Here is a 25,953-nt window from a genome sequence, read left to right as displayed (position 1 = left end):
TCTATTTCCTGGCAAATGGATAAACAAAATGTGGTACATGCATGGAGTGGAATACTATTCAGCAATAAAAAGGAATGAGTTCTTGATACATTCAATAATGTTACATATCTCAGAAACATCAAGCTAAATTATAGAAGCCAGACACAAGAAACCACAAATTGTATGATTCCGTTACATGAAATTCCAGAAAAGACAAATCTATAGAGACAGAAAGTAGATTAGTGGTTGCCTGGGGAGGGGGAGGGGTGGAGAATGACTGCAGATAGCTACCAGGGTGGTAGGAATGTGCTAAACTCAGACTCCGTGGTGGTCTTAACTGTATAAACTTACTGAAAGTTACCAATTTGTATACTTATAATGGGAAAATTTTATGGCATAGAAAATTAAACTTCAGTAATACAGTTAAAAAAAATAGGTTTGGAATTATTAGATTTCAGTGTGAGTGATTACTGCCTAGGCCAGGAAGCCTTGCTTGTGGTCAGGATGGTAAGAGGACGTAGGTGGTTACTATGGACCTAGTGTAGGAAAGGAGGCTGCAGATGTGGGCTCTGGGCCAGCTGGGTGCCTTGCCTCTGAAGATGACTTTCCTTTTAGCAAATAGGGAGTCTTTGGATCTTAGGGTGTTTTACTGGGGATTCTAACATTGTGGTGGTGGTGGTATGAGGATTACTTCACCTGAGCTCCTGCCGATTTCCACTGTCAGAAAGACCACCTCACTGGTTTAATTGAGTAATTTTCTGATGATGCAACAAGGATGCACAGGCAAAGTTAACTTCTTTCCAAAGCAAACATGTTGATGCCACTGTGGTAGCATTTTCCGCTGTGAAACCGTTTACCACCTGGAGGATAGTCATTGGTTGCAGAAAAACTGCTCGAGGACTAGGACTGCACTTAACATATCTCATGTATCGCGCACATGAAAGAGGCATTCAGTAAGTATTTGATGACCTGATGAACAAATGAATGAAATGTTGGTTTGTTGTTGTTGTTTTTTTTTTATTACTCTATACTGGCAGAAATGAAGAGACTAGGGACTGAAGTAGGATTTTTTTCCCCCTCCACCAGTTGGAGTTAGTTTTTTCAGCAGTCTTCTTATTGTTATCTCCTTTTGTCCCATAAATGTGGGCACATCGCAAAGCCTTGTCTTGTTCTTTTTTTTTTTTTTGAGACAGAGTCTCGCTCTGTTGCCCGGGCTAGAGTGAGTGCCGTGGCGTCAGCCTAGCTCACAGCAACCTCAAACTCCTGGGCTTAAGCGATCCTCCTGCCTCAGCCTCCCGAGTAGCTGGGACTACAGGCATCCACCACCACGACTGGCTAATTTTTTTCTATATATATAATTTTAGCTGTTCAGATCATTTCTTTCTATTTTTAGTAGAGATGGGGTCTTGCTCTTGCTCAGAGCTGGTCTCTATCTCCTGACCTCGAGTGATCTTCCCACCTTGGCCTCCCAGAGTGCTAAGATTACAGGCCTGAGCCACCATGCCCTGCCCAAAGCCTTGTCTTGTTTATAAATCTTATCCATTATCTGTGGAAGTTTTAGCCCATATTGGCACCTCAAACACAGCATATTTTAAATTTAATTATTTCTGATGATTTTGCTTCCCCATGCTGATATCATTATACTCTTTAGAAACTACCCAATTGTGGAATTGCAGACTCTCTCTGTTACCTCTTCTATGTTCAGTGCCTTGTTTCAATAACACCCTCAACTTTTCGTTGTTCATCTTCTGCTCTTAAATATTCAGGGACTGGGAACTCTTTACTTTTACTAGGAGCCTTTTCTCCTTCATGGCCCAATAACTAGGCAACCTCAAGTCCTATTGTTATTTCCTTTGCAGCAGCCCTCCCCACTGCCGTCATGTGGATTGCCTTTCTCCTCCACAGTTGTGGTCACTGCTACTCTGGTGGTAGAATGGAAGAGGGAGCTCTGTTTCAGCGTCTCTCCAATCCAGCAGCTCCCACACTGTAGCAGGCATCAGAGTCATGTGGAGAGATTGTTAAAACAAATTGCAGGGCCCTACCCTCTGGGTTTCTGATTTAGTAGTTCTGGGAGAGGAACTGAATAATTTGCATTTCTAACAAGTTACCAGGTAATGCTGATGCTGCTGATTTGGGGACCACACTTTGACAACCACTGCTGTAGTATGTTCAGCAAATTACTGTTAGATCAAATTAAAATTTACCCTAATTATGCTATTCCCTGATCTAGTCTTCCATTGCCCGGATCATGTTTCCCAAGGTAGGCATAGTGGAACAGGCATACTATATTAAATAACTTTTCATCAGACATTTTTTTTTCTCATTACATTTCTTTCAGTTCTTCCTATTAAATCAAGGAGAAAGTCTGTTTGGTGCTTAAAGTCCTTAAAACCTTTCTAATACTAATTGCTCCTTCAACAGGGAACAAAAGAGAGCAAAGCCACAAGCTCAGAGCCTTGGCCAGCAATTCTGCTAAAATTTTATAGTATGATTTTGTTTTCACTGTATTTATTTTCAATGGCATGTGTTATTAAAGGACTATAATTTGAAACACTGAGTTAAGGAATGGAACCTAGAAGCCTTGAAGAACTCTTGTACATCTTTTCTTCTAGTAGGTTTCATAAGCAGTTTCATTTTTTCACATACAACTATTGATTTATCTGCAGTTAATTTTGATGTAGGGAAGATACAGCATCTAGCTTTTATCCCCTAACTGGTTATCCTATATGTATGCTAATTAAAAGATTTCTAACTTATTTTATTCTGAGTAAAGTCAGAAAATGCACATTTTATGAGCCTGTATGTTTTCTAAAAGTACAGTTGACCCTTGAACAACATGGGTTTGAACAGGATGGGTCCACTTGGATGTGGATTTTTTTCAATAAATATATTGGATAATTTTTTGGAGATTAGTGACAATTTGGAAAAACTTGCAGATGAATCATGTATCCTAGAACTCCTGAAAAAATTAAAGAAAAGTTAGGTATGGCATGAATGCATAAAATATATGTAGATACTAGCCTATTTTATCATTTGCTACCCTAAAATATATACAAGTCTAATATAAAAAGTTAAAATTTATCAAAACTTATGCACACAAACCCTTACTTTACATGGCCACCATGTGCAGTCGAGAAAAATGTAAACAAACATAAAGATATAGTATTAAATCATGACTGCATAAATTAACTGTAGTACTTACTGTACTATTATAATTTCATAGTCACCTCCTGTTGCTATTGTGGTGAGCTTAAGTGTTGGAGTATCTGCTTAAAACTCTTTGTGACACTGATCATCTCTGTGTGAGCAGTTTGTCTCTCCAGTAAATTGCATATTGCAGTAAGTAAAAAGTGATCTAATGATTTATGTGTATTTTTAATTGTGTTTTATGCAATACTGTAAACCTCGAATAACACCATGAAACCCATATGAAATGCCGCTAGTGATGCTGAAAGTACCCCTAGGAAGTGGAGAATAGTCATGACATTACAAGAAAAAGCTGAATTGCTTGATAGGTACCGTAGATTGAGGCCTGCAGCTGCAGGTACTGCCATTTCAGGTAGACGATTATCTGTAAACAGACATTGTAAACTTACGGTATTGATAAACACAGTACAGTCCTATAAATGTATTTTCTTTATGATTTTCTTAATCACATTTTCTTTTCTCTAGTTTACTTTATTGTAAGAATACAGTATATATCCCAGCTGATTGTGAGGGAGAAAAAAAGTACAGTATATAATACATATAACATAAAAAATTGTGTTAATCTACTCTTTATCTTACCAGTGAGACTTCCAGTCAATAGTAGGCTATTAGTAGTAGTTAAGTTTTGGGGGAGTCAAATGTTATACATGGATTTTCAACTGTACAAAGGGTGGCTCCCCTAATCTCCATATTGTTCAAGGGTGAACTATATATAAATTTATAGATGGACTGAAAAATACCAGAATATCGGAATGGATATCACTCTGTAGGAAATTGAAGGAAGGACTTTAATAATAATTTATCCTGTTATTTTATGTATCTTCATAAATGAGAATGTATTAACTGTATAAAGTATATTTTTTCAAGGCAGGACTCAAAACTATAGTAAATGTATAGTTTATTTAGTTTGATACCAATCCTGTAAAAAGATGCATAATGTTATATATACATGTGTATATATTGTATTTATTTTAAAAACATAACCTAGAACGAAACATATTGTTAACTGGGATTATTCCTATGTAGTGAGGTCATAGTGATTTTAAAAAATCCATTCAGTTCCTTAAGTTTTGATAAGTAATATAGGTTCATTTTAATCATTTAATTCACCTTTTAAAAAGAGAGGTTGAGTATAATGAGGTTCTTCTGGTGGTTCATACAGGTGTGCCATGTGTCATTTCTTTGTTTTTCTGACTGGAGCACATTCTCCAGAGTAGATACTCAAGCCTCTTTCAGTCTTTGTCCTTCAACAATTATTACCCAAAATAAAATTGACTGGCTGTGTGTTGTTGAACTACAGGTTGGGGAATGAGGTAGGCTTGGTGGATTTTTGTTTATTTGTCTAGACAATGATCCTTTGAGTTCTCTTCCTCTCTCAAACATTCTTACTTTCTTTGCTGGCATAGCCACTTAAATTTTCAAACTGTTTTTCAAAACCAAATAACCCAATGAGCAAACATTTCTTTGGCACTTCGGAGAGAAAAGAGGTTCAAGTTAAAGTGTTTGCTTGCCTGCTCTGTTTTCTTCTGTGGAATAAAAATACTTAAAAAAAACTTCACTGAATTATTGAAACACCTGAGATAAATTGTTACATCTCTGTAACATAGAATCTGTTTTCTATTAAGCTATTTATTAGGATATATAATGTAATTATAACAAAATTAAATCACAGGACCAAATATTTTGATGCAGTATTAAAAGATTTTTTTCCTGTCCTGTTTCATCGTCAGGGAACATATTTATCAACTAACACCTCAGTATCAGCCTTCATGTTGTATTTGGGCAAATGCATTTACTATTACATCTACATGAATTGAAAATTTTAAAAGCATAAATTACAGTCTTTCCAGGATATAGTTGTTTTTTATTTCTGTCTTCCTTCCTAATATTTCTTTCAATTGACATTTATGTGCTGACTATATATGAGGTGGACATTGTGCTAGAGAGACAGAAAGAACAGGGCAGGGTCGCTGCCTTTGAGAAGCTCATAGTCGAGGGCAGACACTACTGCAGGATTCGTAAAACACTATGCAAGAATAGCATTTCTAGGTTAAATGGAATCAACATTTTAATTTTTTTAAACAAATACTGCCAAATTGTTTCTTAAAAGGATTGTATCAAGTTACAGAATCACCAGCAATAAATGAAAATAACTTATTTCCCACATCCTCACCAGAACTGAGTTTCATCACTAAGACAAAGCAAAGCAAAACAAAAACTTGATATCTTAATAGGTTTAAAATTAAGCCTCATTATTTTATTTGGCATTTCTTTTTATTATTAGTGATGTTGAACATTTTCCCATATTTTTATTATTTTACTTAGTCTTATGAAAATATTTAATATTTTATTCACTTAGAGTCTTGGCATTGTTGTATACTTGTTACAATTTTTTAAAAAAATTTATTTAAAGTGAAATTCACATAACATAAATTAACCATTTTAAAGTGATCAATTCAACAGCATTTAGTATATTCACAATGTTGTGCAACCATAGCCTATATTTAGTTTCAAAACATTTCCATCAGTACTCATTAAGCAATTTCTCACTATTCCCCCCTCTTATTCCCTGGCAACCATCAGTCTACTTTCTGTTTTTATGGATTTGTGAACTAGATACTTCATAAAATGGAATCAAACAGTATATGACCTTTTGTGCCTGGCTTCTTTGACTTAGCATAATGTTTTGGAGGTTCATCCACATTGTAGCATGTATAAGTATTCTTTTTTTATTGCTGAATAATATTCCATTGTGTGTATATACCACAATTTTTTATCCGTTCATCTGTTAATGGAAATTTGGTCAGTTTCCACTTTTTGTCTGTTGTGAATAATGCTGCTGTGAACATGCACATACATGTACATATTTGAGTCCCTGTTTTGAGTTCTTTTAGAAATAGACCTAGGAGTGGTATTACGGGGTCATGTGGTAATTCTGTGATTAACTTTTTGAGGAACCACTCACCTGTTTTCCACAGAGGCTGCACCATTTTACATTTCCACCAACAATGTACAGGGTTCCCAGTTCTCCATATCCCTGTCAACAGTTATTCCTGTTTTTTGTTTGTTTTTTATGATAGCCATAAAAGTGGGTGTGAACTGGTACTTCATTTTGGTTCTGATTTGCATATCCCAAAAGACTGGTGATGTTGAGTACTTAAGTGAGAAAATGAAGGAAAAGGAAAATCTTGCTTTTAATGAACTTATTTTGAGATTAGTTGAATGTCCTTTGAAGAAAAATGTTTACTTAAAATTAAATGAAATGGTCTGTTCCAAATCTAAGGATTATTAAGCCATTAATTCGGTTAAATATTTCATAGTTTTCATAACAGATATTTCTGAAGCACAGTCTTGTGCCTGCAGATTTGTTTCAAAACTGAGATTGTTTTCCATTTCTTCATCACCTGGTTGGACTCAGGCTGTAATTTGTGTCCTTTAAGCAGTGGTTCTCCAAATGTAGTTGAGGGACCAGCATCATCAGCATTACTGAGCATCATCAGCGTCACCAGGGGAACTTGTTAGAGATGTAAATTTTCAGGCCAGTCCCAGATCCACCAAGTCAGAAGTCTAGGGGTGGCCCCAGCAGTCTGTGCTTTCGTAAGCCTTAAAGCTGAGTTGGATTGGATGCACACTTTGAGAACATCTGCTCTAAACCAACATTTTCAGGTGGGTTCTGTGTTGAAGATCCCTTGTGGAAGGTGTAATCCACAAGTGTCAGCTTCATTAGCACCAACTTTTTTAGCTTAAATATGCAGACAATATAAGCAGTTAAGTTGGAATCATTTTATAACCTCCTGTTTAAGAAATACATGTATAAATCATATAATTTCACTTAGAAATTGCTCTTCAGTCTACAAATCATGTAAATAAGAGGTAAGTATTTTTTAAAACCTACTTTTGATTTTTGTCCAAATATTTAAAGAATTTAAGAATTGTGTGCCCTTGGTATGATTTTCCTTTTATTTGTGATTGGACTTTATTTTTCACTTCTTGAGAGCCTCCACTGTGAAGGTTACAGTGTGAAGACCTATGCAGCCTAAAATGCAACCACTACTGCCCTGTAGTACAGATGTTGACCAGAGAGAGGGGAATGTGTTGCCTGAACACAAGCTTATTTGATTACAAATAAGTTTTTTCCTGCACAGTATATTCAAATGGAGATAATAATTATATCTACTTTGCAGAGTTTTATAAGGATTTAACTCACATATTTGTATATATTAGAGCATGTGTGATACCTGATGAGGACTTAATAAATGTTTTATATTATTGGCATAATTACTGTGTATCAAAACTGACTTTTTAAATAAATAGAATATTGTAAACTTTGAAGCTTTGGCAAATAATATAACTGGATCCCCAGACCCAACAGCATAAGCCATGTGCTCTTTCAAAGGCAAATTACCCACAAATATTGCCTTTTAAGAGTGTATTCCTGAAGTCATTGCAGAGTTAGGTGTTATGTGGCAGAAGGGGTATTCTGACAGGGCCTCCCAGAGCTCTCCTGATTTAAAGTCTCTAGGTCTGAATGAGGGGGTGGTTAGGAATGGTTAGGAAGTGAATGTCAAAGAGGAGCCAGGAGGTTGAAGGAAAGGCTTTTGGGGCAGGGAGGGATTGAGTATGTTTATAGGCTGTGGGAGAAGAAATTAACCATATAAGAGAAGATAAATATTGGATAATAACTGCTGGAATGAGACTGTAAAGCAGGAAGGAGCAGGTGGGTAAGAGCAGGACAGGGGCAGGCTCCAGTTGGGGAGGATTGGTGCAGTCAGGTTCTGGGAGAGCAGATGTGGGAGACAAAGTGCTCAGTACTTGAAAGCTTATCACATGGAGGAGGTATTAAGCTAGTTCTCCTTGGCACCAGGAGACAAAACTCACACCAGTGGGTAAAAACTGCAGAAGACCAGACCTAGGACCAGCATAGGGGAGAATTGTCTAAGGAGCCAAGCAGAGATGATGCAAACTAAATCTGGAGAAATGACACTGGTTAGACCACCTAGTTACGTTACTCATCAGCTCTGTAAGTAACACTGGGGGAATCATTTGAATCTTGGCACAGCAGTTTCTTTCTTGACCCCATTGCACTGGGCCAAGGGCCTTCCTGGCTGAGCCCTGTTGTGGGACTTAAGTTACCAACTTGGTGTCCTTCCCTGGGCTCCCCAGGGCAAGGACCAAGTCCTTTCCTTGCTATATGCCACCACTGCACACAGGCAGGGTCCAAAACATAGGCCTGCATGACATGTTTTATGTGTTACATACAGAATTAAATATGTAAAAGATGGAAGTAGGAATACTTATTTCAAAGAATTGTGAGGATTAAATAAGATAACATGAAACTACCTTGCATAATTCTGGCACATAATAGACAACCAATAAAATTGATTTTTTTCCTTTCTTAGAGAATTAGTATTTCATAAAATGATGTTCAAAATATTAGGTAACTGTTCTAATAAACGATAAGATAAATTGTCAGACACCTAGAAGGGATAATTGGCAGGAAGAATATGGGGATGAGGATGGATTGAAGCCTCGAAATGTTGCCCAGTGTGTTCTCTTGCTTTTAGGTAAAAGTGAGATGATTCTCCCCATTGCGACCTGTTTTAATACCTAATCTTTATTTTCTGGAAATTCTCCTAATATGACTCCTTTCTAAGAATTTAAGCTAATTTCCTCAAAGACACAGAACTAATCTTGTTACTGTCCTCTGAAGTGGTTTATATAATTTCTTTTAAAAGCTATTTTCATGCCAGGCGTAGTGGTGCACATCTGTAGTCCTAGCTACTTGGGAGACTGAGGTGGGAGGATTACATGAGGTTAGGAGTTTGAGGCCAGCCTGGGCAACATAGAGAGAACCCCCATCTCAAAAATTTAAAAAAAAAGGCCATTTTCTTCTTGTTGCCTCTGTTTGCTATTTGCTGTTATTTCCATTCTGTTTTTGTTTCTTTGTGTTGCTATTTGCCCTGTCAAGTGATAGAAACAGAAAAAGTTGTTTTTAAGGAACTGATCAACATCATCATAAATAAAAATTCTTGTAGAAATATAGAAAGATTTTCTAGCCTTCTGTTCTCCCTTTAAAATTCAAATTGTGAACCACCACCTTCTTCCCTGGTCTCTTACAGTGATTCAGTAACGTTTGTGTGGGCAGATTCTAGTCATCATAGACAGTTGATAATGGAACTCAGCTTTGAGTAACTTAAACAATGAGAGCAGCGGATGCTATGAACTAAGAATAGCTGTTAAGACCTTTAACATTTATGCTAAACTATACATTTGGGAGGCTATGAATTGTAGGAAGAGTTTTACTAACCTGAAATAGTTTTCTTTGCCAAGTGCATTTTCATTTAGTGCAATTAGTTAGTACAAACTCAGTTTTTCTGGAGTTGTGCTTGCACAGACACACAGTATTTATCATAATGTAATTATGAAGAATAAATATACCTCTGTGTGGCATCTCATGTCATAGGACAGATATCCATGGCTTTACAATAAATACTAAATGACTGCCAAAGAATGATATAATGCCAAATAGGAGAAGAAATACCATGAATTTAAATTTTATATGTAAACTTCTGCAAAGTGCTGCAGTAAATTACCATTTTCTTCACATTAGGCACAGTGCACAGGAAGACTGTTTTTTTTAACATATTAACTGCCTTGTGAGTTGTATTTAACTCATGCTAGTTTTGAGCCCGGGGCCTCGTGAAGTGTACGTAACTGCAGTTGGCTTGTGAAAATATTACTTGTTGATGTTCTTATTGTTATAGTTATTATTGACAATTTAGTTGCGTTATAATTCATGCACAAAAACAATAAAAAATAACATTTTTCATTAAGTTAGAAAGGATTGGTTTATTTTTGAAGTTTTTATTCTATTTTCATAATAAAACACCGTGGCCCCAAGGAAAAAATTTTTTTTCTAGGGTGGCAATCAATGTGTTAAGCAGAGTAATCTTTGGAATTTAGCATAAAAACTCCTGTTAATTTCAGGGTTGTTTTTTTTTTTTTTTTGCATGATGTTGCTCCTTTGTGAGGAACCAACAAAAAACAAACTCCGTCCATTTTTACTTCCTTAACATCAAAGAAAGATTGAACATTTCAGAGAGAACATTCCTTGTGCAAAACAAGAGGAAGAAATTTAGAAGTTATTAACATCTTAGTTCACTGTATTCTAATTTATAGTTTTTAATTTTGGAATACATTTTTTTTTGCTTTGTGTTACTTCTTAGTATGTTATAGTAATACTTTCCATTTATTAGGATAGCAGCATAATTGGGTAATTTGGTACCTGAGAATGTTATTCTATGTATAGTTTATCATTTGGATAAGAATTCAACCCTAAAATTTTGATATTTATAAATACATGTTTAATGATTTTACTTATTGATAGAGTGCAAAGAAAAGATATATATTTATCCTAAGTATTAAATTGATTTTTGAGAGAACATTGCAGAGCAATTTTTATATTAAAATTTTCAGGAATGGTAACTTCTGAATTTTTCACTGAGCTCACAATTACATGTACAGTTACAGATATAATTCTAGTCTTAGAACAGTGACAATTAATTGCTTATTATCTGATGACAAGTTAATGGGACAAACTGGATTATTTCCAGCTGTAATCAAGTTACCATAACTTGTTATCACAGCACATGTTCTGAAGCTTTCATAATTTCTTCTAAGAGTAACAAATGTATTCATATCATAAGCATGTTCAGTTGGTGCCAAGGTAAAACTTGTCTAATATTTTTCTTTTGTCACTTAAATTTGCCATTTTCATGTTTCCTTATTCTTCATTTCTTAGGATGCATGTCCCTTTGAGCCAACATTGATAAAGGAGTTAGGAAAAGAGAATCATCAAACATTACAGTAGACAGGGTGCCTGGCACAAGGAGCTTTGTCTGGTCGGCTTTATTGAGGTGGTCAAAGAGGTCATTCTTATGGACAGCGTACATAGACAAGGCCACCTCCTAGGGCATGGGGATTTTTTTGATATGGTATCTGATTCATTTATCAAAAGAAAGATCAACTTTCCTGGGCAGCTTATGATATAAAATGGAATTTGAGCAAAATTCTAAGAGCACAATTTTTTTTTGGACTCAGAGTGAGTCCACATTGACTCCGTGTTTACAAAGTATATATGGCAAGTTGCCATATTTGGGCACATTGCTTAACATGTTTGAGATTGATTTCATTCCTCAGATGTATATTGAAGCTTACCATTTGTCAGGCATTATACTGTTTAGTTCTTATTTAAACTTTACAATCTCTTCTCCCACCCCCCTTTAAAAAAGAGATTAGGAAACGGGGGCTTTAAGGCTAGTAACTTGCTCTGGATTGTATAGTGAGTGAGTGGCAGATTAAGGATTTGAGCCCAGATCTCTTTGATGGCCGAATTTCAAGCTCTTAACTTCTAAGCCAGTGGTTCCCACACTTTAGTGTGCAGAATTACTTGGAGAGCATACATTGCTGGGCCCTAGAGTTTCTGGTTGTGCAGTAGGGCCCAAGAATTTGTATTTCTAACCATTTCCCAGATATTGATGCCGCTGGCCCTGGGAACTGTACTTTGAGAACCACAGTTTGGTACTATGTTGCCTGACCGGATGCCTCTGATAAGTAAATGAGAGAGTTCACATGTGCTTATGTTAATAATCACTGACATTTATTGACTACTTATTTAATATATGTCCTAGACACTGTTCCAAGTTCATTCCTTTTTATCCTCATATTAATCTTAGGAGGTATTTAAACTGTGGGGAGAGGATGTGGGGGCTGTGATCAACACTTAATAGAGAAGGAAACTGAGGTAGAGAGAGGTGCCCAATAAGTGCTTCTCAGCGAGTCGGTGGCAGAGCTGGTTGCCCTCATCCTGTTGTGTCAGCCGAGCTGGTTTGGAACGCTGGTGTCCCTGGAGCCTTCTCCAGAGATTTCATGCTGTGGGAAGGTTGAGAGAAAAGAAAACCCTTCTTTTATCCATCTGTGTTTTGTGTCTTTGGGGGGCTATTGCAGCCTAGGCCTGGGAAGAAAGGATTTCCCTCCTTTTTGTATCATTCTTCCTGCATTCTGAAGGGTAGGTAACACACTTTGTTATTCAGATGAATGGTGTGATTCTGAAAATGACCTATGTTTCAGTCGAGCTATGAGATCTTAGATCTTCACTAGCACACGTAAGAGGGATTCTAGGAGATTTCATATGTAAGAACCATGCTAATGGTGCCAGGGTATTAAATTAGAAAATGATGGTGGTGGCCAGCTTACAACAAGGCATTCACTCATTTATAGTGTTAACCTTCCCATGGCTGCTCCAACAGCAAGGAAAATCTCAGAATCGAAGTGGAAGAGAGTGAGAGAAAAAAAATCAATCCATAATTAAGTCTGAAACCTGTACTCTGCTGAAGAAACTATGTGATTTCCCCATTAGTTTTAAAGAGAAAAGTCCTAAAGAAAAAGTGTCTTTAAAGAGAAAGTCGTCTTAATGTGAAAATAGTCTAAGGAGAAAGTGTAAGGCAGTTTCAAACGGTGCGATCACATTGATATATGAATACTTGTGTTTGGTTCCATTAAAAATTTTGTTGAGTGACTGTTATGTACAAGATACTTATAAAAATGAAACATATTTGTCCTTCCTCTCAAGGAGAGCTCATAGTAGAGCTCACAATTGAGGGTTTAATTTATCTAAGAGCATCATATCTGAAATAATATAGCCTGGTGTGTATCTCAGAGGTACTGATATGATTTTCATGATCACAGTGTTTGAATTGTGGGACAAAGTTTTCTTTTTAATGGGATGGCTGTTTCACAGGAGAGCTAGAGCTAGATTCCAGGCCTGCTTCGCTCTCAGCTTGGCATTCTCCCTGATTTAAGATGGCTTTATTTATTTATTTATCATGTAGATTTATCTCCCAAACTTAAGCTGTGAACTTTCAAAAGGGTATTATGACTTATCCTACTTCTTTGGGTATTCAACTCTGTATTTTCTCCTTGGTGTTTTTTTTGTTTGTTTGTTTTTGCTTTAAGGTTTTGAATGCAGTAGTGCAAACTCTGGAAACAACCAAGAAGGACAAAACAAGGAAATGCAACTTAGGCACTTAACAGTTAGGGTGCTAAATTTTGACGTATGTGGTGTGACGGAAAGAATCACCGGTGTATCTATTCTGGTTTGTTATAGGTTAACGAAGCCCTTGTCATTTGCTGATTGTGTTGGGGATGAGCTGCCGTGGGGATGGGAAGCAGGGTTTGACCCTCAGATTGGTGTCTACTACATCGATCACATCAACAGTAAGTTCTCCCTTTTGATGAAAGAAAACATATCAGAAAAGTAATCCTCCCAAACCTATAGTCATACAAAACGGGTGCTTTGTAAGTGAATTTCCTTATTTTAAATGCCATTTTCTTAGTGACCGATATTTAACTGAAGTGCTCATTTTGGTATTTGGGGTATCTATGTCGAGTTGTGCTCCTGGGGGCAGAGAGGGAGACAAGGTGCCTGCCTGCCTGCCGGCTGGCCTGGTACAAAATGCGTTTTCTTCTTTAGCACAGGTCTAGTGGCCTGTGGAGATCAAGAGTGTGTTGGGCTCCTGCCTCAATGACCCCTGCACTTTCCGTTTGGTCCCTCCTTTTCTTGTGCTTGCCACAGAAGGAGCTGGGCACTGCCACAGTGGGGTCTACAGACACAGCTGTGTTTGGTTAGGGTGCTGGTGGGGGGACGATGCTCATCAGCAACTCTGGAAGACTTAGCATAGCTGAGGAAAGTCCTGAACCCTTTTCTCCTTTCTGTGTCTTAATTTCTTTATGGCAGGAAAACCTCTCATTTTAACAGCTTTTAAATCTGTCACGTCCCTGACATGCTAATCTAGGGCAGAGGATTACTGTGGTCATGAGCAACTTTATAAAAACACATATTGAAGCATTTTTTATATATTTGTGTGTGTGTTTGTGTGACTAGTTAGCTCTCTACTCACCCCCTTTAAACATTTATTCAGATGGTATAATAGCATATAGTATTCACATTACGCATTTTGCTTATTTCATTTAAAAATAATTATTTTATTATAGATTTCAGGGAATACACAATGAATTGTATATGATAAATTTTTTGAGAAGCCAAAAATGCCTCTATTTATAGCAGTGAGGTACCACTTTACAGGTAGGTGAGCCGGGCAAGTGGAAGGGAGAAAGCGCTTTGAGGTGTGAGGCAGGTTTTCAGTGAGCACGCGGCAGCGAGTCATCTGTTGTGAACATCTGCTGTACACGGTCTGGGAACCAGCTTTCATGCACACTGTACATTAGTTCAACGCGACACTACTGCTGTCACTTGTAGAAAGTGACAATACAAATGACACTTTCTACAAGTTGTTGCCTCAGCCTCCTTTATATGATTAGAAGAAATATGGCTTTTTTTTGTAGTGATATTCTCTCTCCCAGAAAGTTTCTAAAAAGTCCATGAAGTATTAATAATATTTTAAAGTTACCTTTTAATTTTGTGTTTTATAATAAACCTTTCTTAATACTATCATACTGTATACTAGGCTTTATTGCTTATCAGTGATTGACAACCAGATGTAATCTGTAAGGGTGGAAGGAACTAATTTTGGTAAAATTAAGTTCATTTTAAACAACTGTGATTCATCCTTATGTCACTGCAAATAAACAATTCAGAGGAGCATCTGAAATGTATAACTGTTTAATTCTCCCTTCTATACTTATTTTAGATGAATAAATGTTTAATATTCTTTCCTTAAGTAATATTTGGGAAACCAGAAACCAACCCTAGCTGTCCTGGTTGAACGGCAGTAAGCTCTCGTGGTACCAAAATGAGAAATGAGTTTCCTCAGCTTGCCACCCACCACATACAGACTCTTTGGGATCTAAACCTAGCATTAGGGCTTTCTCTTCTTTTTCAGTGAAAGAGACATTCTTCTGGACACCCCTACCCCTGCAGATACCTCTTAATAACTTTTATATCTCATCCTTTTCTCCTGTTCAATATCTTTACCAGTTATTTCCTGGTTTTAAAAATTTCTCCCACAGTTTCTGGTGGTTTGTTTTTTTTTTAACGTAAACGCTGGAAACTCTCAATGAAACCAAAATTACAAAAGAAAAAAAACTAATAGATAACAGTAAACTCCCTCCCCCACCCCCTCAAAACCATCCTTCACCCCAGATCCCTGTCCGGCTGTGGTCCTCTCGGTCCCTTCACAGCCAGCATGAGCTCCGCTCCCTCCCTTGCTCTCCAACCACCCACAGAACCTGCTCTTGCCCAGTGCACTGGAGCCCCACAAATTCCAAACAGCACTTTAGTCTTGTCTTCTTTGATTTGTCACTGTGAGTTATTCCCTACTGCTCTACTCCTGTGGATTTTGTGACATGGGATTTTTTTTTTTTTTTTTCACATACCTGATTGCACCTGCCCAAGTTTCTTTTGCCTGTCCCTTTGTCACCTGCACCCACTGCCAGGATTTCTGCAGTAGTCTTCTGCTGTTGCACCCTGCAGATCTCCTTGGCAATGACTTCCATTACTTCCTTCAGGCTGCTGCCTGCCAAATCTGTCTAAGTCTTAGGGTCCCAGATGCATATGTTTGATCCTTACTTAGAAGGCTCTTCCCATTCTACCCCCACTGGCCTCTCCCTTTTCATCTCTTGCGCTGGCACTGCAGGGGCTCCAGCAGTGCCTTGTGCTTCCTTGGCTTCTGCCTTTCTCTGCACCTGCAGCATCCAGCCTGAGCACTCTGCCCAGCCCCCAGGCCCTCCCTTTGACCTGCTGCCACATCCCTCTAGGGTCTGTCTGCTCAGGGGCCACTGTTTTCCATAGACTTTCTCTGACAGCCACCCTCCACCCCTCAAATCCCCACCCCTTTCTGGGGTAGGTGTCCTGTCCAGGTATTTCTATAGGGCCAAAAATCATTGTCATATTGCATTTAAATTATTTATTTTTATGTCTTCCTCACTAAATTGTGAACTTCTTGAGGGCAGTTGACTGCATGTTTTCTTTATCCTTGGGTAGCTAGTACAGTGATAAACTCCTAGATGTTAAAAGGAAGAGCTTTATTTAACTTGATTAAAAGCTTTCTGTTTTTTTAAAGGAGTTAAAAGGAAGGACAACAGTCAGCTCTCATTTCAAGTATAAATTATGCTTCAGAAAACACCATTCTGAATATTTAAAAACTTGATTATCAGAATATAAATTTTCAAGTCTGCTATTTTGCTTTAGCGTAGTAATCGTATTCTCGTGGCCTGATGGATTTGCTGCACCCTAACATACCCAAATTACCCACAGCAAGTAGTTTACCCACTGAAAAGGATCTGACCCATCATCTCATTAATCTTTAAGACATTCCTGTGAAGTAGTTTAGGGAGCAAATGGTATTATCTGCTCATAACAGCTGGTCCACGCATATGTTGTGCTTTGACATTGTATAGTTTCAGCATTATTTTCTCTGTATTTAAATAAAAAATTAAATAAGGAATGTTTGGCTGTTTAATACTGTTTCCACGAAACACTAGACGTAAAAGATTTGACCTTGACAGTGATAGTTATTTGGGGTCGTAAGTGTTTCATGATAGCATTCACCTTTTATTGGGCATGTGTGGTGGGGGAACAGATATTGATGGGAGATGTTTGTATCTAACTAGAAGGTAATTATAAGGTACTGTTTATAAGGTTTTGATATTATCACTACAATCAGAGGTTGATCATCTTTTGGTAGGATCAGAGTTGTACCACAATTTTTTGTCTTTCTTTTGGTAATCGAGGTTTCATTTACATACACAAAAGTGCACAGATTTTAAGTATGTACTTTCAGTGAATTTTGACAAATATATAATCCTTTGTAACTGCCACCCCAGTGAAGAAACAGACTATTTTTATCACCCCAGTAAGTTCTATATTCCCCCTTTGCAAATATTGTTCAGATTTCTCTCACCCTCACTTTGTTTTGCCTGTTATAGAAATTCACATAAAAGGACTGTGTTTGATTTGGGGAATAGATTCTTCACTCAACATATTTTTAAAGAATACACTACTGATATATATACTAGCATGGGTGAATATTCATAGTAAGTATATTTCACAAAGAACCTTTATTTAGAACATATAAAGAACTCCTGAAAATTAACATTAAAAAGACAACCTAGTTTAAAAATGGACAACAAACTTAGACACTTCACAAAGATATATCAGTGGTCATATTTATATTCATCAGTGGTATTGTGTGTATCGGTATTATGTTCTTTTTTATTGTATGAGCAAATCACAATTTTTAAAATCTGTTAAATCTATTCTATAATTTCAGTTATTCAAGTTTTGGGATATTATTAAAAAGGTTGCTATGAACCTTATACAAGTAATTTTTTATTGTGGTAAAAATGTAAAATTTACTATCTTTACCATTTTCAAGTGCACAGTATATTAGTGTTAAATATATGCACATTGTGCAACAGATCTCTTGAATTTTTTCATCTTGCCAAACAGAAACTCTATATTCATAGGACAACTCCCTTTTCCTGCTGTTCCCTGCTCTTGGCAACCACCATTCTACTTTCTGATTCTAGAAGTTTGACTATTTTAGTACTTCATCCATTTTTTTTAAAATAAGCATTTGTAAAATGCTGTTTCATTGAGTGTAATGTCTTCAAGATTCATCCACATTGTAGCATAGGAAAGAATTTCCTTCTCTCTTGAGGCTCAGTGATATACTGTTGTAGGTATATACAGCATTTTCTCTACCCATTCATCTGTTGATAGACATTTAGGTTGCTTCCACCTCTTGAGAGTTGTGAATAATAAATGCTACAATTAACATGAGTGTGTAAATATCTCTTTGAGATCCTGTTTTCAGTTCTTTTGGATGAATACCCAGAAGTGGAATGGCTAGATCATATGATAGTTCTGTTTAATTGAGGAACCTCCTACTGTTTTCCATAACAGTACAGCATTTTGCTTCCCCGTCAACAATGCATGAGCATTTCTGCACATCCTCACAAGCATTTGTTATTTTCTGTTTTTGTGACAGTGGCCATCCTAATGAGTATGAGGTGGTATCTCATTGTGGTTTTGATTTGCATTTCCCTGATGATTAGTGATGTTGAGCATCTTTTTATATGCTTCTTGGCCATTTGTATATCTTATTTGGGTAAATGTCTAGTCAAGTTCTTTGCCCATATTTTAATCGGGTTATTTGTTTTGTTGTTGAGTTGTAAGAATTCTTTATATATTCTCCATATTAACCCCTTATCTGCTATATAGTTTGCAAATAGTTTCTCCCATTCCATGTGTTGCCTTTTTCATTCTGTTGATTGTTTCCTTTGCTTCCCAGAAGTTTTTAAGTTTGATGTAGTTGCATTTATCTATTTTTGCTTTTGTTGCCTGTGTTTTTGGTGTCATATTCAAGAAATCACTGGCAATTCCAATATCATAAAGCTTTCCCCCTCTGTTTTCTTATAGTTTCAGCTCTTATGTTTATATTTTTAACCCGTTTTTGAGTTAATTTTTGTATGTAGTAGTAAAGTAAGGATCCAACATAATTCTTTTACATGTAGATATCCAGTGTTTCCATCACCTTTGGTTGAAGAGACAATCCTTTTCTGATTGTGTAACCTTGGCACCCTTGTTGAAGATCATTTGACAGTATATGTGTGGGTTTATTTCTAGGCTCTCTTTTCTGTTCCATTGGTCTATGTGTCTCTTAATTCTGTTATTGAACCTCATTAATAAATTTTTAATTTTTGTTACTATACTTTTCAGTTTTAAAGCCTTTATTTTGATTTAAAAAAGTTTTTGTAGTATTTTCTTCGGTGAGAATGTCTTTCTATTCATTTAATAGCATTTAGCTTTACTTCGTGAAACATGGTTATAAAATCTGCTTTAAAGTCTTTGGTTATTCCAATATCTGTACCATCTTGGGATGGTACTTATGTTGATTGTTGATTGCCTTTACCCTTGAGAGTTAGTTAGGTTTTCCTGATTCTGTATATGTCAGGTAATTTTGGTTGTATCATGGACATTTTGAATATTATGTTATGACACTCTTGGTACTCTTAAAACTTTTGGAGAATATTTATTTTGTTTATTTTAGTAGGCAGTTGACTGGTTAGGTTTAGATGGCCAGTTCTGACCGATCTTCTGTGGGCTCTTATTCTAAGGTCAATTTCATTTTCAAAGCCTTGGTAGACTATTTTGGTCTGCCTTGCATTTGCATCACCTGGGGGTCAGTCTAGGATCCATACGGTTGCATACACTGTTACTGAGTTCTGAAACCTTATGTGATGTTTATTCAGTAAGTTCCTTTCATGCATGGCTCAGGGGTGAGCCAGTATACCAGATTATGCCTTTCTCAACTTGTCCTTTCTGTCATCTTTTCTAACACTCTGGCTCCCTAGAGAGAGCCTTCTTTTCTGGTATTTTGCCTAGTAAGCTGAGGCTTTATCCTTGCTGCACTATTTAACACATTCCATGACTAGGTATATATCTCAGGGCAAAATGGGGAGACAATGAGCTAGAGGTGGGTTCCTGCTGCCACAGTTGCCACCACTATTGCCTGTCCTGCCTGGGGTTGCAAGGGCTTATCCTGTTCCTGGGGCTTATCTGAGATGGCCCTGGGAGACTCCTAAGAGCTTTGTCTCTAGCACACACCCCTACCCCCACTCTCTGACAAGAGAGAGTCGGTTTTGTCTTGGATCTTTTTCTCTTCAAGTCCATTTGCTGTCCCAGGAGATATGGGAGATATGAGACACATTATAGGTATAAAATAAAAACAACAAAAATAGGGAACTAACCACCATGTGATTATTCTATGAGTTTTGATTTTTTTCCTCCAATCTTCCGTGCTCTTACTTACTTTTTAGAGTCTCCCTTTGATTGTAATCAGTGGGGGAGACTGGATGGTTTGAGCTTATTCCTTATTACTCTGAACCAAACTGCTCTGTATTAGCTTTGAAGCAACACATATTGTGTTCAGATTTGATGAAAATTCCTCTTGTGTATGATGTTTTATATGAAGTCGTTTCCTTTAGATGGAAAGAAATAAAATTCTGTCTTATTTTATACTTTATATTTTTCTAGGTGGATAAGCTGTTAGGATATTTTACAAATAAAAATTTCAGATGCTTAAAATATCCAAATAAAACATAATGTGGTGGTGTAGTGATACTGACTTCTGAAAATATGGTAATTTACATATTCCATGTATTTGTCAAATTCGGGGACTTCTTTTCAGACATCCTTTTTTTTCCACTTGTATGTAGATTTGACATAGGTGACTGTGCGTTTCCTCTCAAACCTGGTACTTTCCTTACTTCAGACTCTTCCTTCTTTTTCTCCTCATTGATTCATATCCCTTTAAGAGAGTCCCTAAATCTTGTCATTCTCCAAAGATGTGAACTTATCCTTGTTCCTTAGCATGCTTTCCTTTATCTACAACAGTATTTTTCTTTGTGATTACTATGCTAACAATATATCTGGCTTGGATTATCCTACTCTTTGTCAGACATTTCCAGTTATGGGATACTTCTACCTAGTTTTGCCTTCAAAATTTCAAAACAAATAAGTACAAAATGGGATTCCTCAACTTTCCCATTGATTTTATTATTTTTTTAAACATTAAAGTTCTTATAGGTACTAAATTGAAAAAATTTAGAATCATCTTGTCAATTCCTGTTCATTTTTTTTCTTCATAACTCAAATTTTCTCCTTTACTCTCTTTTTTTCACTACCATTCTTCTAATTCAAGCACATTACCTTGTGCCTTTTTTCCTTTCCTTTTTGTTTTAAAATGTATTTTATAAAAGTAATAGTGTATAGGAGAAAATTAGGAAGTATAGATAAAAGGAAGAAAAATTACGTATGTTCACACAACCCAGAGTTAACTAATTATTCTGAATCTTTTGATGTGTATCCTTTCAGACTTTTTCATATTGTTACACACACAAAAATGTAAAAAATGTAAAAAAATGTATTTTTTTTATCTCAAAGGGGATTATATTGTGCATACTGTTTTATAATTTTTTTCACTTAATGTATAATTTTCATGAAAAAATATTTTGTCCCATCATATCAACTCTTTTGATAAGAGAACCACAGATTTCTCTTGGATGATCTTCCTAAAATATAGTTAAGATCCTTTCAAGCCAGGCATGGTGGCTCACACCTATAATTGTAGCACTTTGGGAGGCCAAGGCAGGAAGATTGCTTGAGGCCAGGAGCTCAAGACCAGCCTGAGCAAGAGTGAGACCCTGTCTCTACAAAAAATAGAAAAATTAGCTGGGCGTGGTGGCATAGACCTGTAGTCTCAGCTGCTTGGGAGGCTGAGGTGGGAGGATCACTTGAGGCCAGCCTCGACAACACAGGAAGACCCTATCACTTCAGAAAAGAAAGATCCTTTCATGCCTTGGCATAGAAATCTTCTGTGGCACACTGTTGCTTACAAAATGACTTTTATACTTATTTGCCTGACATTCAAGAAACCGTAGGCTGGTCCCTGTTGGAGTATTGGGGAAGAAATGAGAATATGTAGTAAAATATGGAAAGGACCACCATTACGCTAGTAGAACAAGGGAAAACAAGTAGAAGCAGCCTATCCATTCTAGAATGTAGAGATGGCTACTTAGAGAAAGTGCCTTAAGCTGATACTCAAAGGATGACTGCATTAACCTGGCTTGGAGAAAAGGAATGGGATAGGGTTCAGGGGTTAGGAGAAGGAGAAACTTTCTGGAAGAAGGAGGACCACACGTCAAGTCAAAGGTCTGAGTGGCTAAGCAGGACTTGAAGAAAGAAATAAAAGAAATTCAGTGCACCTGAATACTGGTGTGACTGGGGGAATGATGGGTGACAGCTGAGGAAGTGAACACTGACTGAGTCCTCTTGTCTGGAATCTTCCAAAGCCTTCTTTAATTACTACCTGTTCCATTGGACCATACATTTTCAGCCAGAAGGTAGGCAATAGAAACCCCCGTGTGTCTAAACTTTCATGACACTTAACCATTCTCCTCTGAAGGTGCTAATCATATTCTATGCATAAAATAGTTGTTTTTAAATTTGTGTCACAATTTCTTCTATATTTAAAATAATTTTTTGTCATATGGCTTTTATAATTTTGAGGTATGTTCCTTCTATGCCTAGTTTGTTAAGGGTTTTTATCATGAAAGGTTGCTGGATTTTATCAGATTTTTTTACATGGATGTATTGTGTAGTGGTGAAGTCTGGGCTGAGGAATCAGGCCTAAACATCATGTTTCCTCTATTGCATGTGGTAGATAGTCAATAACTGTAGAATTCATGAACAGATAATTAAAAATAGCAGATACTGTATAAAAAGAAAGATGGGGAAAGTTACATATATTCATTTCATTCATTCTTCCTGAGCACAGCAGGAAGAAGAGAAATATGTATTATAGACAAAAATAATATTCCTTCGAATATTCCTTATTCCACAATAAGCTCTTGTAACTCACAATGTGTTCTCTACCTATAAAGTTCCACATCTGTAAAACTGATGGAATGTGAATTCCCTTGAGGTACATGACGTTTTAACAATATGTGATATATTACTTATTTAATATAATAAACAACATGCAAATTACATTGCATTATAATACAGTGATCTCCCAAGGCCACTAGGTCTTAATAAAAAAATACCACATTTGTATAATATACTTTCTTCAAGTATTTACATTTAATAAATATTCTTCACAAATCTATTCAGCAAATATAACGGATGAAGATGAAGCACAATCCTGCTTTATGAAGCTTTCTTCTAAGGTGCCTTTGGGGACCCTCTTTTGTAGTTCATATTTGAATTGTGCAATATTTCAGAAATGTAAATGTTTCCTGCTGAATCTCTCGTAGCGTTCAATATTTAAATCAATCTGCTGGAGTGTTTCTGCTGACCTATTCAAAACAAATGCTGATAGTTTGTTATTGTTATTATTTCATTTTATTCATTTAAGTGTCAGTCAGTATTGCAGTCAGTGTTTTGTGCCATTTTAGCTGTTGACAAATATTTTATTGAAAGTATACCAATTCCCTAACATGGAGGGAAATATGATTAGCTGAAACCTCTAAAGATATTAAAAGAGATCTGAGAATATCTACCTTGTAATTATAACTTCAAAACATTTCAAATTTTTTATATATAGTTTCAATTTGTGTTATCTCTTAATTTGGTTAGGTTATTAGTTATATGTCTTATCATAACAAATTATCCCAAAACTTAGTGGCTTAAAATAATATTTATTATCTCACGGTTTTGATGGGCCACAAACCCAGGTAAGGCTTAGTTGGATCGTCTGGCTCCAGGTCTCCCACAAGGCTACAATCAAGGAATCAGCCAGGCTGCGGTCATCTCAAGGCTCAACTGGAGAAGGATCTGCTTCCCAGACCATTTTTGTGGTTGTTGGCAGGATTCAATTCCTCATTGACGACTGGCCAGAGGCATCCCTCATTCCATGCCCCATGAGCCTCTCCAGGGGACAGCTTACAACATGGTAGCTTGCTCCATTAGAGCTCAAAAGCCAAGAAGAACCAGGAGGAGATGGAGAGAATGAGCAAGACAACAGCACAATCCTTTCTAACTTAACCTCAGAAGTGATACCTTGTCACATGTTCCACTCATTAGAAGCTAGCCCATACTCCAGGGGCATGAATTACTAGGAGATGAGGATTATTAGGGGCTGTCTACAGCTACGAAAACTTTTCAAGACCATAAATTTCTGTTTGTCAGAAATTCTGTACTTTGAGGCAGGTTGCATTCAGATATATAAGTATTAAATGTTAGGATAACTAGTGACCTGAGTTACAATGAATCAACTTGAGAAGTTCGTACTCTTACTGGCTGATCTCTGCCCATCCTCCATGTTCCCCGCATGCCTGGACTGCCCATGGTGATGATATCTTTGAAGATTCTTGCCTGAACGGTCTGTCTGTCCTGGACTGTCCCTTCTACATCTCTTATTTAGACATTGGCTCTAACATACTTTTTTTTTTTCATAATTACATGAGATGTGCATCTTTTGCATATTTAAATATTTACATCTTTAAAATTAGTGTTCAAAATCCTCACTACTTAAGAGAAAGCTCAACTTTTATTAACCAGTGACTATGAAGCAAGAGCTCTTGCATATGAGGCAGTGGTTGCAGTGTGCCTGGCAAACCCAGGCCATTTGTTAATTACCCAGGGCCTCTCTTGGCCCCAAGGTTATCCAGGCATCACAGCCCGAACCCTTTGTCCTCTCTTATCCCTAGAGGCCAGGTTAAACATTCCCGAACCAGTCTGGCCTCTAGAGATTCTTATGGGCCAGGTCAGATCTCTTTATATCATTCTGTGTGTTTTGAGTTGTTATAGCTCTTGGGGCCGACCAGAAATACTGAGTTGAATTCCATCACGGTTGAGATTCACATGCAGGGCATTTTGAAGACAGTATATACCACTGGACATTACAGCAAATTAATAAATTAATATTTCTATCCTAGTTTATCAGGAACAGCCTGCCGATGTGACCCATCTTGTTTTGATTATTATGCCCAGCATTTCCTGAGGTGACTGAGTGATGGCAGGAAGAGGTCAGTGCCATTGAAAAAAGTTTTATTACTAGAGCTCTCAAGGGAAGAAGGCATGCCAGGTGATTCTGGGCCACATGGGGAAGCTTCCAGGTTAGTCAGGAGAAGGAAGGAAGAAGAAATCAGAGCCTACAGTCTTTATGGGGTTTCCTTGGGAAGAAATGCACAAGGCAGGGTAGGTAAGTTTGAGCAAGTTTAGGATTGGCTTGATTGAATAATTTCAGCAGACTCTAGGTTATGGGAGTGGTCTCTATTTGTGCTGTGCCTGGCCGTGAGTTGCTTTAGGGCAGAGGAAATACTGGTTTGAGGTGTGAGAGTTAGATAAAAGAGGATTTAGGGATTTAGACTTTGGACTGGTTGATTTGCGTATGAAAGGCGGTCTCAAGGGAGTCATTTGTTATCTTTTTAAGAATTAGCTAGCCCTGAGAGAGGCAGTCTCTTCCCAGTCAGCAACGCCCCAGAGATGTCAAAGCATCATAAAATATAGAAGATTTTTAAAAATGATTAATACACCATTCACTAACCAATGGAAAGTGCAACATTATGTAATACTGAGAAGGCTTGAGAAGCAATATTTTCTTAATTGTTTATCAGTCACGTCTAATCTGCCCCCACATCTTGTGTAAATGCATATATGGTGGAGAGTGCAAATTCCACTAGGGGAAGCAGAAATGGATATAATCTTATAATTTATTAAGCTACAGGTACTAATGTCTCTCTTTTTCCTGTTTTGCTCCCATGTGCACAGATGGAGGGTGAAGAGTGGGCAGTGTATATGTATGTATATATTTCATTTGTTAAAGGTGATTATCCCGTTAGCATCAACCAGTTCAAACCATGGGTAGGTCAAACATGGGTGCAGAGTAATCTGGGGAGCTTTAGTTCTAGCCGCAGATGCTCTCTGGAGCTAAGGCTGATGGGGGGTGGGGAATGTGACTTTGTAATTTCTTTGCTCTTGTGATCTGAGCAGCAGAGACAGCATCATAGCTAAATAGCATTAAAGGGCTTTTGGTATTGCAATATCTCATTTAATCTTCAGAACAGCCCACTGAAGTTAGCTCCATTTCACTGAGGAGGAAATTGAGCTCTGGCAAGGTTTAAGAACCTGCTCCAGGTCACACAGTTTGTAAGTGATAACCCTGGATTTGAACCCCAGTAGACTGAACACAGAGTTTATGATTTTTAACCTTCATGTGACCTGAGGCTCAGTATTCTCAATGT

General features: G+C 37.1%; 1 protein-coding gene across 1 annotated transcript in view; it reads left to right on the top strand.

The window, feature by feature from the left end:
- WWC2 (WW and C2 domain containing 2) overlaps positions 1–25,953 on the top strand; it is a 171,269-nt gene that overhangs the window by 62,392 nt on the left and 82,924 nt on the right. Inside the window, 1 exon segment of the mRNA XM_045552450.1 lies at positions 13,352–13,461. Coding sequence (XP_045408406.1) covers positions 13,352–13,461 — 110 coding nt within the window.

This window comes from Lemur catta, chromosome 5 (assembly GCF_020740605.2).
Source record: "Lemur catta isolate mLemCat1 chromosome 5, mLemCat1.pri, whole genome shotgun sequence".
Lineage (NCBI taxonomy): Eukaryota > Metazoa > Chordata > Mammalia > Primates > Lemuridae > Lemur > Lemur catta.
This window is presented reverse-complemented; position numbering and strand designations above follow the sequence as displayed.